Source organism: Diceros bicornis, chromosome 36 (genome assembly GCF_020826845.1).
Source record: "Diceros bicornis minor isolate mBicDic1 chromosome 36, mDicBic1.mat.cur, whole genome shotgun sequence".
Lineage (NCBI taxonomy): Eukaryota > Metazoa > Chordata > Mammalia > Perissodactyla > Rhinocerotidae > Diceros > Diceros bicornis.
The window spans coordinates 4,732,236-4,748,222 of record NC_080775.1 but is presented as its reverse complement, the minus strand read 5'-3'; the positions used below and the strand labels follow the sequence as shown (position 1 = coordinate 4,748,222).

General features: G+C 38.0%; 1 protein-coding gene across 1 annotated transcript; it reads left to right on the top strand.

Annotated features, from left to right (window-relative positions):
* Positions 1 to 1,653: 1,653 nt before the first annotated feature.
* LOC131398912 (aldo-keto reductase family 1 member C23-like protein) lies at positions 1,654 to 14,552 on the top strand. The gene is made up of 9 exons (XM_058532831.1): positions 1,654 to 1,746; positions 3,879 to 4,046; positions 4,899 to 5,015; positions 6,294 to 6,371; positions 6,825 to 6,947; positions 10,078 to 10,187; positions 11,105 to 11,270; positions 12,745 to 12,827; positions 14,510 to 14,552. The coding sequence occupies exons 1-9, from the start codon at positions 1,663 to 1,665 to the stop codon at positions 14,550 to 14,552; spliced, it is 972 nt and encodes a 323-aa protein (XP_058388814.1). The 5' UTR covers positions 1,654 to 1,662.
* The last annotated feature ends 1,435 nt before the right edge of the window (positions 14,553 to 15,987 follow it).

Here is a 15,987-nt window from a genome sequence, read left to right as displayed (position 1 = left end):
GAAAAAACTATCACCTCTCCCACTCTTTGCAGATTTGTTCTGTGCCCTAACAGTACTTCACTTTTTAGCTTGGCCTGTTCTTTGTCTTGGGATGAGCCTAACATGAAAGCTGAAGGTCTATTCAGTTCTTTTCTGAGCATAATCTTGCCTGGCATGTGTGTGGGTTTGTTAATTCCCCTGAATACATGACTGCATTTTGAATGTCTTAATATCCCCAAAATTCACACCCTAGCTTCTGCTCAGGGCTTTATATGGTCTATTCTACATCTTCAATCTTAATCATTTGCCTCTGACACCTGTGCACCTATAGACGCCCTGCAGCTGTAATGAGCCATTCCAGCTGCTTTTGAATTCAAGCTTAGAGTTAGGCAAAACAGACAGCAGTCTTTCAGTCAGCCCCCAAACAGGTTAGAACATTGCAAATAGGATCTTCTATGATCACTCTGGTTTGAGAGAGGTAACTGGGAACTCATCTGATGCCTCTTACAGACCAAGCCTGTACTGTGTCAGGCAGGGAGTGGGCAAGTGTAAGTAAAAACATGATGAAATTTCCTACCACTTTGAATCTGGCTTTTTCCTAACTGGATGTTCACTCTGTTGCTGTAGATCTTTGTTTGACTATTTTCCAGAGCTCCTATAAGGATATTTCAGCTAGTTTATGGTTGTTTCCTTGTGTTTCCATGAGAGAACTCAGGGTTTCCTAGTCCCCCATTTTACCGACATCACTCTATGTGTTCAGTTTTTAATGGCTTCATAATATTCTGTGGTATCAATAGATCATAATTTCCCTAACTCTTGCCAAGTTTATTTTAAGTTGTTTCCATTCATTTTCTTTCATGAACATTGTTCAGTAAGGTAATAAAATACATAAAATATTCATCAGTTTTTTATAGTGACATCACGATAGTTTCCAAAATGTTATAAAACTGAATGAAAGTTATAATAAACACTCTAAGATTCTGTTTGCATACTGCAAATGATATCCAAAAACTCAATAATTAATATTACAGTAAGCACCTTGCCAGAATGTCTTATTTTGGCACCCTTTTCAGGATTGCATCCTTGTTAGGACTGGATATTCTTCTCATAAAGCAAATAAAATAAAAATAATTTTGCTAATGGAAAAGGAAAAAGGCAAATTTTCTTTCAACTTGAAGTTTTAATTCTTTATTGAGGGTCAACTTTTTGACCCTCAAAATCCTTTCTGTAAATTGTCTGTGTGTGTACAGTGTAAGATAGTTAATGTTTCAAATGATGTATGATCAAGAAGGGGCTTCCTCATGGCAAAAACAAAAAATGATACTGGTATCTGGAGGTTTCTAGTCTAACTTGTGGTCAATAATTATTCAGAAAATCTCTTCTAATAATTTACTAATGTATATGGATCCTGAATAAAAGATTTATTTGTACTGAGTAAAACAATAATGATTTTCTTATCACTATCAAATAATTCATTGTTTACACTTTGATAAAAACCAGAGAAACAAGTTAACTGGTTCTACTTCTCTTCTCATTCCATGGGTTACTGCTATAACCTTGCTCCTCCTACAATCCATTTGATAACAGTTGGACAGCAGAGTTGGGTATTACCCTCCTGTTATTCACATAACCTGTGAAGGCAGAAGAGTAAAACAGTCTGCTTAGTCAGAGGAGCCACAGGCAATGGATCCCAAAGGTTGGCGTGTGGAACTAAATGATGGCCACTTCATTCCCGTACTGGGATTTGGCACTGCTGCACCTGAAGAGGTAACAATAGTGGTCTTGGGGTTGAGGATTCAAAAGAAAATAGACCTAGCATCAGTGGAAGCCGACCTGGGTTGTCAAGTCATTGAGTTCCTATGTAAATCTGGGAGGCTCACTTGGTTCTTGTAACAAGGTTAGAACCATTTCTTATACAAAGAGACAAAATAGCCAGTGTTCAGTCTGCATCCAGGTCTGAATGTGTGGTCACCTACAGATTATTCTGGGTTTTCCTCCAGTTTCCATTTATCTCTCAGGTTGGCAAAAGAAATGAAACTCAGCAGTCGAAAACACTGACTATCAGCTGCCTTGCTTTAAGGGTGATTGCAGGGGAGTGGTTTCTCTGTCTATGTCTGCAATTCAAGAAATCTTTCTTCCCACCAAGAAAACATGATCCAGAGAAATATTTGTGATAAAATGTCCGGGAGAAGAGGTGAATGACAAATGATGGGAGAAAGTTGCTGTTCTGTTGTGGGCTAACCTGCTGAGTGCCAGGCAATAAATACTCCACCTGTAGTCTCCCTCAAACTTCTCCTACTGCTTGGGAATCTATCTCAAATGGAAAATATTATATAATTTATGGGAATAAGCTACAGTCTTCCAAGGCATGGTTTCAATTCTTGGTTCTTATTAATGTACTTTTGATTGAAGCAAATAGGTAGAGTTGGACCTTGGACATAAGAGGTGCAAAGTGGACAAGTGATTAGACTGGAAGCCAGAATTTTACCTTCCAATTTTGTCTTTAGACTATTTAGTTGTATGACAAGTGATTAAAACTTAAACTTTGAGTTTCACTTTCTCATCTATAAGACAGAAGAAAATATTCAAAGAAATGTTTTGGAGACAGATTACAGGACTTCTTTACTTTGTAGTAAACAGTGTGATGAAGGGGAGAGAAGGGTCAAGGATACCACTGAAACCTCACCTTTAGTAAACTTCTGAATGCCCATACACCTAAGGAAAGAGCATGACCAGCAGAGGGCAGTTACACCAAGTATCTAGTTCCTTGTGATGTCATTGAAAAACGGAAACTTCTGAAATATTTAAAAAGAAATGGAATATGACTCAGACTTAAAATCGGAGAGATGCTGGTCAAAAGATGCAAACTTTCAGCTATAAAATGAAGTTCTGGAGAACTAATGTACAGCATGATGACAATAGTTAATAATAATGTACTATATTCTTGAGATTCTCTGGGAGGGGATATCTTAAGGGTTCTCACCACACACAAAATGTTAACTATGTGATGTGATGGATATATTAATTAGGATAATTGTGGCAATCATTTCACAAGATGTAAGTGTATGAAACCATCATGTTCTACACCTTTTTTATTCTCATTCAATTTTTATTTAGCTAGTTCTGTGTGACTCTTAGAAGTGATCACCCTGTTTCTTGAGACTTAATTCCATGTACCATTTCCCTTTGTTGATTTTGCTTGATAACCACTCACAATATAAATCATATCCATGACTACAACTATATGCTGAGTCCTGTGAGTTCTTTCAGAAAATCACTGTACGGGCCAGCCCCGTGTCTTAGCGGTTAAGTGCGCACAGTCCGCTACTGGGGGCCTGGGTTGGGATCCCAGGCGCGCACCAACGAACCACTTCTCTGGCCATGCTGAGGCCGCATACCACATACAGCAACTAGAAGGATGTGCAGCTATGACATACAACTATCTACTGGGGCTTTGGGGGGAAAAAAAAGGAGGAAGATTGGCAATAGATGTTAGCTCAGAGCCGGTCTTCCTCAGCAAAAAGAGGAGGATTAACATGGATGTGAGCTCAGGGCTAATCTTCCTCACTAAATAAATAAATAAATAAATAAATAAATAAATAAATAAATAATAAAAACGTTAAAAAAAAAAAGAAAATCACTGTATGTATGGGTGGTTGTGGGGACCGTTGGGCTAGTAATCAACAAGTGATCACCCAGGATTTTAGGAGTTCCTGGGATGCCCAACTTTTATTACTTACCAGGAAACACCAAGACAAACTGCAATGGGCTCATCACCACACATGAAGAATTAACCTAAGACATGAGGAAATGTTGACTCTTGGGAAGGTCAAAGTTTGTGCCTTAACTATCTCTCAGTCATGTAGATATCCAATTACTACCTTTGGTTGCTCATCTAGGTTCCTAAGAGCAAAGCTGAGGAGGTCACCAAACTAGCTATAGAAGCTGGATTCCGCCATATTGATTCTGCTCATGCGTACAATAATGAAAAGGAGGTTGGACAGGCCATCCGAAGCAAAATTGAAGATGGCACTGTGAAGAGGGAAGACATATTCTACACTTCAAAGGTGCTGTGTATGTGGTGTTTGTGTGTGCACATGTGTGAATGTGATTGTGTGGAGGTGACGAATATATCATAGGACCAATAGTTTTTTGGTGAATTGTGCTTATTTTTACACCATTTTTCACTCATATTCACATATGAAATCTAGTTTCAAAAAATGGTGATGGCTTTGTCATCTTTGTTTTGTTCAAATTTTATGATTTTAAAGCAAAGTCAATTTACTTTTCTGACACTCAGACCATATCAGTATGATTTACCATGGACTACTGAGTCAGACAGAATTGTGATCAGATCACAACTTTCCTTACCATCTGGGTGATTTACTACAATTTGTTAACGTTCTGAATCTCATTTACCACCTCCATCAATAAGAGAGAGCAATATAAGAGGATTTTAGTGTATTAAACAGGATATAGCTAAAGTGCCTTGAATTATGTCCAGCCATATTAATATGTTCATAGCACTTTTTCCCTACAGTTATCTAAACAAAAGCCATACTAATAATTCCCCCATAGGATTGAATGTTTGATAAATGAGGTGATATTTGTCAACTGCTTTGTAAACTCTATCGAACAGAATCCAGATAATGGGCATGGTTATTGTTTGACAACACGTTTTATCTCTTGGGTCCTTTCCTTCTATTGTTAGTAGATGTGCTGATGATAAATCCAAACAAATAATAGAGTTTCTATGGATGAGTAAGATCAAAAGAGAACTCAAGAAAAAAGAAGTATTTTTCCTCTGTGGTCATCAGTTTGCAACTGGTAGAAAAATGTCTAATTCTGAGGTGAAACAAGAAAAACAAAACTGACTGAAGTGTAAATCTAACACAACTTCCATTCTTTATCCTCTGCAGCTTTGGATGACTTTCCTTAGACCAGAGTTGGTGCGACCAGCCTTGGAAAACTCGCTGAAGAAACTTCAACTGAATTATGTTGATCTCTATATTATTCATTTTCCAATGGCTCTGAAGGTTGGCAATTTGTGTGGGCACACTTATTTTACTTCCTGTGTCAGAATGTCAATAAATTTGCCTGTATTGTTGAGTTAAGATATTTGTAAGAAGGATGTAGGGATTACTACACTAGAGAAGAATCCCCAAAATATTTATTCCTGATTAGAATTTTATGGACTCCTTTGAATCTTTAATTTCCTTTCCATGCCTCCAAGAGAAATGAGTTCAATAGTCTCAAATTCCCTGCCTCAAAAACTTGAGGAAATAAAAACGGGCATTTTTAACACACAATCCTGACTATGATTCCTGAGTCTCTTGGGGATTTCACAAACACAGAGTTTCATGCAGCTGTGGTGAGCAATGAAAATGACTTACATTCATGCATCATGAGTTGATCTCCTCTCTCACCATTTCAAGTTGAAAGCAGATATGATTGTGCTCCCTCTGGGTGGGTCTAAAACTAGAAGCATCATAGGGACTTGCAAGACCTTACCTACACCATTGGCTATTTTCCCAATGGCACTTAGCCATTCAGGAATACATTGTTTGAAATTCTTGTTGTTAAGTTATAGAAAGCTGCTCAATCTATCCTACGCAAAAGAGTTTATGGTCTATGTAAAAGTCAAGGCCATGGATAGACTTAAGGATTTGGAATAGCCTTCAGAAACGTCTCCTTTTCTCTATCCCTTAACTTTGCATCACTATTCGTTTGCTTTACTTTGTCACAACATTTTCCACTGGTGGCAAATACAGACTTGGGGCAGTTCAAGGGTTATGTTCATTAACACTTGAGAGCATCTCCGGATCTTCTGGCATTCATATTATTCCTGAAGAGAATTTTGAATGACCCTGTTTGGTTCATGTGCTTCCCTTTGGACCATCACATGTTCAGAGGGATAAGGAACTCTGATTGTCTAGCCTTGGTCAAGAGTGCAAGAGTTATTCTGGAAATAAAGTCACGTAACTTACTGTCATTCCCAGGGTAAGGGAGGCCTTTTGCAAGAGGAAAGTATAGAGGGCAGACAAAGATAATGTAAGTCACTATGAGTTCCCATTAAGGCCTAGGAAAATGGTATTTATTCAAACACATGATAGTGTAAGAGATTAGAGGAAGCCTGTCTCCTAAAGACATTCCTTACAACTCCATATGCAAGTCATTTTGCAACTATTAGTATCTAGAATATTGTACTACCTACCTCATGGAGGTTTAGTGTGCTGGCCCTAGATGTACCTGGCAGCCCAGTAAGTGTGGAAAAATTATTTTGTGACATCACTAAAATGACTGCTTCTATTTAGCCAGGGGAAGAACTTTTTCCAACAGATGAACATGGAAAAGCAATATTTGACACAGTGGATCTCTGTGCCACGTGGGAGGTGAGTGCTTGGAGGAGAGAGCACAGAGAAGGAAGCTAGGAGAGGGGAAATCCGGTTTCTTTCTTCCCTGGTGAGAATAGGCTATAAACCATCACAATCAGCAATTCATAAGCTTTAAAAGAAATGGTATGCTGCAGTGGTGTGCACGAAATCATTATTGAAATGTTTACAGAGAGGATGGAGCAGAAGAATTTGGGACAATGAAGATTGACATCTCTTTCCTTCAGTGTATAATAGTCTCACATTTTTCTAAGGAGAGGACAGTAATTCTTATTCTTGCTGTCACCTCATTCCTCCTTATTTAATTTACTATTTTTCCTATTCTTGGCAATTATGCCAATTGGCTTCACTGCCATTTCTTGGGAGTTGTTCCTTTTAACAGTTTTTTCTTGCATTAATTCTTGATCTATAGCCAATTGCACAAATGATTCTTCACCACCCCTTCCTCCCCAGGCCTTGGAGAAATGTAAAGACGCGGGATTGACCAAGTCCATCGGGGTGTCCAACTTTAACCGCAGGCAGCTGGAGAAGATCCTGAACAAGCCAGGGCTCAAGTACAAGCCCGTCTGCAACCAGGTGAGCCTCCTTGGCCTCCTCTCCTTTCTGTTCTTCATCTCCTTCTTGCACTACTGCCAGATGTCTATTTGGCCTCACCTCCCATTCATCCCACCTTTATGGAACAGAATGTTCTAGAGAGCAGAGTTTCTGTCTACAAGGATGTGAATAGAATCCATAATTGTGTTTCTATTTTGTAAAGTCTTAGTGAAAAAAGTGGCAAGACCTTAATGCTAAATTGTGCTTAAAAATTTACAGAAGGTAAAGGAGGTGACAGAGGCCTGGAATTATTACCAGACCTTAGAGGGAAGGTGATGTTTCCCTGAGCTGTAAAGGATGTCCAGAGATGGGATGGGTGAAAGTGATTTGGAGGGAACTGTCTACAGGAAGGAAGATCATGAAAACATAGAATGGGCAGTAAATAAGGAAAGAGTGAAAATAAGATGAGGTAGGTGTTAGGGGTTTCTGTGGGGTGTGGATGGCTGAATCCTTCATCTTGGTGTCTCTGATTTCAGGGGTCTTTGAACAGGAAGCATAGATATAAGAAAAATTAACCGGAGACTATGAAAATCATCCAGGCTAGAGGGATGAAGTTACTGGTTTATGGTGAATCTAATGGTGGATAAAATCAACACTCAGGAACAATTAGCAGGAACATAGAGCCAACCTTGTGATTTACTCAGTCTTAGTCTGGTTCTCCTCATCTATTCCTACCCTTAAATTAATGGTACAGACACATTATTCTGTGTCTGGCTCTGAGATCTTACTTTTTTTAGTCTATTTTTATTTTATTGTGGTAAGAACTCTTAATGTGAGATCTACCTACTTAACAATTTTTTAAGTATATGATACAATACAATAAAATGTAGTTAACTGTCGGGACAATGTTGTACAGAAGGTCTGTAGAACTCATTCATCTTGCATAATTGAGACTTCATGCCCACAATTAGCAACTCCCGATTTCTCCCTCCTCCTAGCCCCTGGCAATCACAATTCTGCTCTCTGATTCTGTGAGTTTGACTATTTTAGGTTTCTCATATAACTGGCATCATGTAGTACTTGTCCTTCTGTGACTGTCTTATGTACCATTATGTCCTTAAGGTGCAACTTAGAGCCAAGGAGGAAAAGTCTTTGACTAGCAAATGTAGATTATAAAATTCAAGAATTTGACATACACTGATATAGCCTCATAATTTTGAATTATAAAAATTAAAAATTTCATATGATTCTAGCATTAGTTTTACTCTCAATTTTTGGGAAATTTTCAGATATTCAAAAAAGTTAAGAGTATGGTAAAGGATATCCCTATTTTCCTGCCTCTGTCAGAAATATTTCACATTTTGCCACGTTGCCACATATATATACAGATATATAGATATAGACATATAGATATAGATATATCTGTGTACGTATATGTAATATTTTGTAGACCTTCTTCCAAGTAAGCTATAGACATGACAATTCACTCCTACAGACCCCAGAAAGTGTATGATCCTGTATCCAATCCATATTCAAACATTCCCATGGTTCTCCCAATGTCTTTTGTAGATCTTCTTTTCTAAACAGGAGCCAACTGTGGTCCACTGTTACTTTGACTCATGTTTCTTAAGCTCTCGTAACTTAGAATGGTCACAAAACTTTTTTTGTTCCGTGATATCCAGACAGATTTTCATCGAATATTCTGGATTTATCTCATCATTATCTTGCGTTACTACTTAACTTGTTTCTCTATTCCTAGTTTCTGTGAATTAAAAGTTAGATGTAAATGCCTTATTACATTAAGGTTAAATATTTTTGGCAAGAAAATGTCCTTTGCATGTTGTGTCCCTCAAATCACACTCCAGTAGGAAGCCCGCCATGACAAGTTGTCCCACTATGAAAGATGTTAGTTTTGTTCTCTTGGTGAAGCTAGTGGTAGCCAGGTCTTTTCTTTGTAAATGTATATTTTCCCCTTTGAAATTACCTAGCAATCTGTTGGGTGATGATTGTCATTAGGCCAAGTCATATGGCCCCCAAATTTTCACATAATCATTGAGTATCTATCAACGATTTTACCCTGAATTAGTTATTTCATTGGGAGTTGTAAATAAGTATTTTCAATTTTAAACACTCTATTTAATTTTCTTACCTGACAATTTGTTGTAAAACGCAAATCCCCTCATCAAGTCAGGATAAAATACAATTACTCCTGTAAGGCAGAGCAAAAGCTTAATTCCTTCCATTTAATTATCAGTGTTCCCAGAAAGCAGTTATTGTAATACTCACCAACAGTGGGAAGAAAGGTTTTGTTCTCTCTCTCTCATCGCTATGGACTTGTGGATTTTTATTGACTCTGTGTGTTATAATTGTTTTTAGTTCTTATTCCCTTTGACGCTCAAATGTACCCAATGTCACCGGTGGGATCCCCATCACACTGGTTCCTGTGTCCTTTAGACGTCCCTTCATGAGTCTTTGAGGAGGTTCTTGCTTTCTGGCACAATCTGATGTCCGAGGCTCAAACAGGTCTTCTCCTGCCCCAGATCTGGGATTACCTATGTCTTCTTGTAGCGTACAATGGTGTTGAGTAACCATGATCTGCTCCATACAGTCCCCTGTTCTCAAAAATGTTATTTTCTTTTTTTTTTTTTTACCCTTTCGGGAAACAGAGGTATAATATTTATTTTTTTTAAATATCATTTCTTGGGCCTGCCCCCTGGCTTAGCTGTTAAGTGCACATGCTCCGCTACTGGCGGCCAGGGTTCGGATCCTGGGCGCGCACCGAAGCACTGCTTCTCTGGCCATGCTGAGGCTGCGTCCCACATACAGCAACTAGAAGGATGTGCAACTACGACGTACAACTATCTACTGGGGCTTTGGGGAAAAAAAAGGAGGAGGATTGGCAACAGATGTTAGCTCAGAACTGGTCGTCTTCAGCAGAAAAAAAAGAGGAGGATTAGCATGGATGTTAGCTCAGGGCTGATCTTCCTCACACACACAAAAATAAATTAATTAAATAAATAAAAAAAATCATTACTTGATGTTGATATTTCCGGTTTAAATTTGATATTACATAGTTTTTTATTCAGATTTTTTTTTCCTTTTAACCTTTCTCTTTCATATTAATATTGTCATTTCATATAATCTGACACTCTTCTCTCTTGGCATTCTACAGGTGGAATGTCATCCTCATCTCAACCAGAGCAAACTGCTGGATTTCTGCAAGTCAAAAGATATTGTCCTAGTTGCTTATAGTGCTTTAGGAGGCCAACGCATGAAAAGATGGTAATTAAGACAATGAGGAGTTTACCTAAAACACGATTTTTGATGAAATATTTCTAATCATACCATACTCACTTTTCTGTAATTAACTCTCAACTGGTTTGGGGGAGAGAGGGGAAGGACAAAGAAATCCTTCTCATTTATCATCCTATTACCCAGCCAATCCTTTTACATTATATGTGTCTGGTTGTAGATTAATGAATAACAAATGTCTGCATTAAGATCTATATATAATCCAAAAACTGAGACAAAAGACACAAGCTTAAGTCATTATTTAGCTTTAACTTATTAATACCTTTCTAGTAATACCCTCTCTAAGCCTCACTCACCTTATATCTCAAATTGGGATAATAATAAATAACTCCCAGGTTTATCATGATAAAAAAATTACAATCTGAATCATTTTTGTAAACTTCTATAGAAACATTGCACACTATAATTAATGATCAAATGAATCGTTCTCATTTTTGGACTACTCAATTGTTATCAATATCTTAGAAAAGTTAAAAAATATCCCAGTCCGTTCCTTCTCTTTCTCCTTTCATGCTCTTTTCCTTTCTTTGGGGCTATGATCAGAGAGGAAAAACAGAATGTTTTTACACTGAGAAGTAGAAGAGAAAAAAATCCATGAGTTTAGAAGCATTGGTCCGAACTCAAGCATGCATCAAAATGACCTGGAAGACTTTATAAACACAGGTATTGCTAGGTGCCACACCTGAGTTTATGAATCAGGTGGTCCTGGGTGAAGCCATGACATTTGTCTTCCTAACAGGATCCCAGATGATAGCGATGCTCCTTGTCTAGGGACCACCTTTTGAGAAGCACTGGTCTAGAGTGCACCTGCCAGGTCTGTTTGGGAAGTCTGCTAATGAACTGAATACAGAGTCTCAGGTCTTCAGCATTTCTGCATTTTCTTCCAGGCTAGCCCCGAATGCCCCGGTTCTCTTGGAAGATCCAGTTCTTTGTGCCATGGCAAAAAAATACCAGCGAACTCCAGCACTGATTGCCCTTCGCTACCAGCTACAGCGTGGAGTTGTGGTCCTGGCCAAGAGTTACAATGAGAAGCGGATCAAAGAGAACATGCAGGTGATGAGTGAGGCTGTGGGCACGGGGCTTGTAAACAATATCCTTCACATGTGTTCTTCTTTGTAAGGCTCTCAAGAAGTCTTTGGGCCCAGAGGAGTTACTTGTTATTTCCCATGCATGTGTATTCCCACCGGTTTTCTCTTACTGTGGCAACAGGAGAGGCAGCATGGCTGGATGGAATTACAATTGGACAAAAAACAGAGATTTTAGTTCCAGCATTAAGTTTTCAAGTACTCTGTAGCTCTGTGCATGTCAATCTCATTTTCTTCCTTCTAAAATGAGGGAACTGGATTATGTGATTTTTTTTTAGTCCATTTGGGCTGCTATAACAAAATATCACAGACTGGGTGGCTCATGTCCAACAGAAATTTATTTCTCACAGTTCTAGAGGCTGGAAGTCTGAGGTCAGGATGCCAGTGTGGTCAGGTGAGAACCCTCTTCTGGATCTCACACTTCTCGTTGTATGTTAACAAGGTAGAAGGGACAAGGGAGCTCTTTCAGGTTGCTTTCATGAGGGCATTGATCTCACTCAAGAGGGATCCACTGTCATGATCTAATCACCACTCAAGAGCCCCACTGTCTAATACCATCACAGTGAGGGTTAGATTTCCAACTTACGAATTTTAGGGGCATGCAAACATTCAAAGATTAGCAGTGATCTTCTATCTCCAAATCACTGTGGTTTTAGTTTGCATTTCCTTGAAGACTAATGTAGTTTCATTTTCTTCTACTTATTGTCCTTGAGTTTTCACTTTTATGAAGTGTCTGTTGAAATCTTTGTCCATTTTTATTAAGTTGTCTTTTGATTTACGTGTAGAGAGATCATTATTATACCATTAGCTCCAGCTGTATAATAAACTATCCCCAGTTTAAAGGAGTAGTACTTGAGGTTATAGATTTATTTGGCTTAACATGTTAGCCATTACTGACACTCTTTTTGATGGTTAAGGCGTCCCACATTTAGACAGTGATATGCTCTTCAAGTCAGTTACTGTGTCTTTTGAACATACATCATTAGTATTTGGACAATTGTTGGTTTAAATTATCCTGAAAAAAATTTTTTTCACATTCTAACTGTTCATTTTTGGGATATAGAAATCCACCTGTACTCCTAAATTACTAAATTTTGTTGTGTATTTTTATAATTTATCTCTAGATTCCTCTGGATCTTCTAAGTACATGGCCGTCCTCTTTGAATAATGTCAGCTTTATTCCCTCAGCTCTTTTAAAGATCTCCTTTTGTCTGTAGTCTTATGCAGTTTCAATATATTATATCTAGGGATGAATTTCTATTTAATTTTTGCCTGATATTTATTACAGCTTGAATATTTTGCTTGATGTCTTTAAAAACTTTAGGAAACATCTAAGATATTTTGGTATTGTCTCTCCACCATTCAGTCTGATTTACTTTGATTTTCCAGATTGGCAATCATGCAATCTAAAACTCAAAAAATTCTTTCTATTTGTGTGATAGGTTTTTGAATTCCAGTTGACTTCAGAGGACATGAAAGTCCTAGATGGCCTAAACCGAAATCTTCGATATCTTCCTTTTCAAATGTAAGTGACTTTGTTAAATATGTTTGCCTCAATTCCTTTTCTGGTAATGAGTGTATGATGATGGTTAAAATTTACCTCAATACCAGGAAGACAGAGTCCAGTTTGAGTCAGGAATGAGACAGGAGCTTTCTGGAATCTCACTCCAGACTCACTCCAGAGCTTTGTTCATTGACACAACATCGTGATGAGTGGATCGGGGTCAGCTTGGACTTACACACATACATCTTGCACTCATCACGCCATGTCACTTTCCGAGAACCTTGATATCATTGCTGAATCTATAGCTTCCACGTAGGCCTCCAATTTCCACAACAATTCAGTGGACATTCACTGTGGATATCACCAGTGTATCCTAATTCAATGATTCCAAAACTGGTTTTATCTTCTTCTTCTCCCTACTTCTCATTTTTTATCAGATTAAAGGATTCCCCATCAAGCTTGTGGTCCACACCAGAAATCCCATCACCCCCAGATGGAATATCCATGAGATCCTGCCGATTTTATGTCTTTCATAAGTTTCCAAATCTCTCCCTTCCTTTTCATTGCATGTTTTTTCACAACCCAAATACTGCATTTCCCTCCAGAAAGGCTGGCCTTTCAGGATCAATAGGAATTCTTGGTTTAGATTTTCTGAAATATCAAGAACTCAGTGCAAAGGACAAAGTTTTCAAGAAGAAAGACGTAAATCAAAGGAAGAGTGTGGAAGAAAAAATATCATTGTTGGAGAGAATTTATAGCCACCAAAAGATCTTTACTATTCCTTCATGCTCTGAAGTTCTGGAATTTTGAGAAAAAAACTTCACTATAGATGAGAGAAAGGGAGCAATTCACATTCCTCGTGCCTGGGAGAATTTTAATTCATAGTAGTGATAAATGTGAAAGTATGGAATGGGATAGCATAATGTCAAGTTGTGAATACTCAAATGTTGATAGATACATTATTCTCCTTGATAATATATTTATTAATATAGAGACAAGTGGAGAGTAAGGTAGGGAAATAATGCAGAGAGAAAGTGAGAGGGGTAATCAATCAGTAATTCTTATAGTTAATGATATATTTCAACAATAAGAAATAATTTTTCTATCACTTTTTATTTTGGGTTAATACTGAACAGAGATCTCCTTACTATAAAATAAGCTCCTTGTGCATGGGACCCAATTTTTACATGCCATTCTTACCATTTATGAATCTAACTAGAATTGCTGTATGTGGTGGGCAGTTCATAAACAATAAATTTAAAAAATGGAAGTGAAATTACATTCAGTAACCTGTATCACCTAAACTATTGATTAGTGCTGAGCATGTAGCTAGACTTGTCCTGTTCAAAACAAGGCAGAATCAATCTCTTCTTCCACTGAGGATTTGAGATGAGAAATGACAGTCTACGTTGATACTTTATTTACAGATGTAGCTAGGGAGAGGAATATATTTGAATATTTGACTCTGTGTTCTGTGTATTAAATTCTGGGCAGAGAATACAATTTCAATAATTTAATTATTGGTACTATTTTTTGACTGTTATAAAGTCATGTTTGTGAAAGAAAGAAAGGCAGATTTCACAACTAGTCAGGAAATACAATGTTTAGCTTTATGTTAATGACAGCTCCGTAGAAATCACTTCTCTATCACCATAGAAACAGAGTCATTGAACCCATATATGCATTGTTCTTTCCCACTTTAGTGGTGCTGACCACCCTGAGTATCCATTTTCTGATGAATACTGACATGGAGACCTTTGTCCTGACTTCCACCAGAAGCCCTGCATGTGGATAGCAAAGCGGGAAACGTCTCACATGTTGGGGATCGGACACAACAGCGTGGGTACTATCCATACTGCTTAGCAACTCATAGCCAGCTAGACTGAAGTCCATAAGTCTGCAGAGAAAGACACTCTATTTTTGTCACTGTCTGTAAAAATTAAAAATTTTTTTCCCTAAAGACTTGTCTACTCCTGTCTCTCTTTTGTATATTTTCTTTCCTTCTGACTCCTTAGAACCAAAAACTGATTTTCCTAGATTTAGGGGGAGAGGGAGATGGGATGTGATAACAGAAATTTTACAGACATTTCTGGAGTGATGGGCAGAGTTGTCAACCTCTAAGAATGTAGTAGGTAGCCGGTATTTATCAGTCAGTGTTCCTTTAGCCCTTCGAGGAATAGGAGGACACACTGCATGTGGACTGCAAGGTGAGGCACATATTGCAAGGATGACTAGCAATGCGTAGGCTCACTTACAGCAGCTCAGGGGATCAGAGATCCAGGAAATCCCAGAATGAGGTTTCCTTCTGGCAGAGCTGGCCCTGGAGGTGGGAGCAGAACTCGCCTGGAAGGATGATTAGAATTCAGACATACAGAAGGTTTAGCAGGAGAGAGTGGAGCACATATCTTTTGGGCAACTTTGGAAAATGACTCTTTGCTACGTCTATCTGCAGATAAAAAGAAACTTTCCACAGTATTTTACCAAAGAGCCAGAGCTGAGAGTCAGGACTAGACTGCCACGTGTGCCCAGGTAACAGTAGTGAGCTTGCTGGCTTGTAGTTGGGCAGGAATTCAGAGAAACAACTGACTGATCAAATTACCCTAAACATTAACTCCATGTTTATCAAATTTTCTCAAGTTCAAAAAAATATTAATTTGATATACTTGATCCTTTTTAACGTTTCAAACACAAATCAAGGCACACTTACAAATATAAAACACAAAACACTCCTAAGCCATTACTTATTTTCTGTAAAGCCAGCATAATATGGAGAATACATTTAGTAATTTCAATTCTCTTAAATTTTCAAGCACCATTTAAAAATATATGGATTCAAAATAGCACAATGCTTACAACATTTGTTAACATTTATGAACATCTTTTATAAAAAACATACACTTGTTTGCTATAATTTTTGACAGTATAAACTTAGTCATGTAGTCATAGAAAATGAAATTTTTATCAGATCACTTTCTTAAAATATGGGACAATCATGGGCCAAACAGGGACAATCATAGAACTTTGAGGCTGACAGTTGTTCAGAACGTGGGTACACTTTCTAACAGCTTTACCTGCAAGTGTTTCTTCTTCTCGTGACCACATTTGTCCGTCATAACCACTGGGATTTGCACAGCCATGCTGTACAGCTGGGACCTAACCAATAAGCTGTGTAACCCACAGT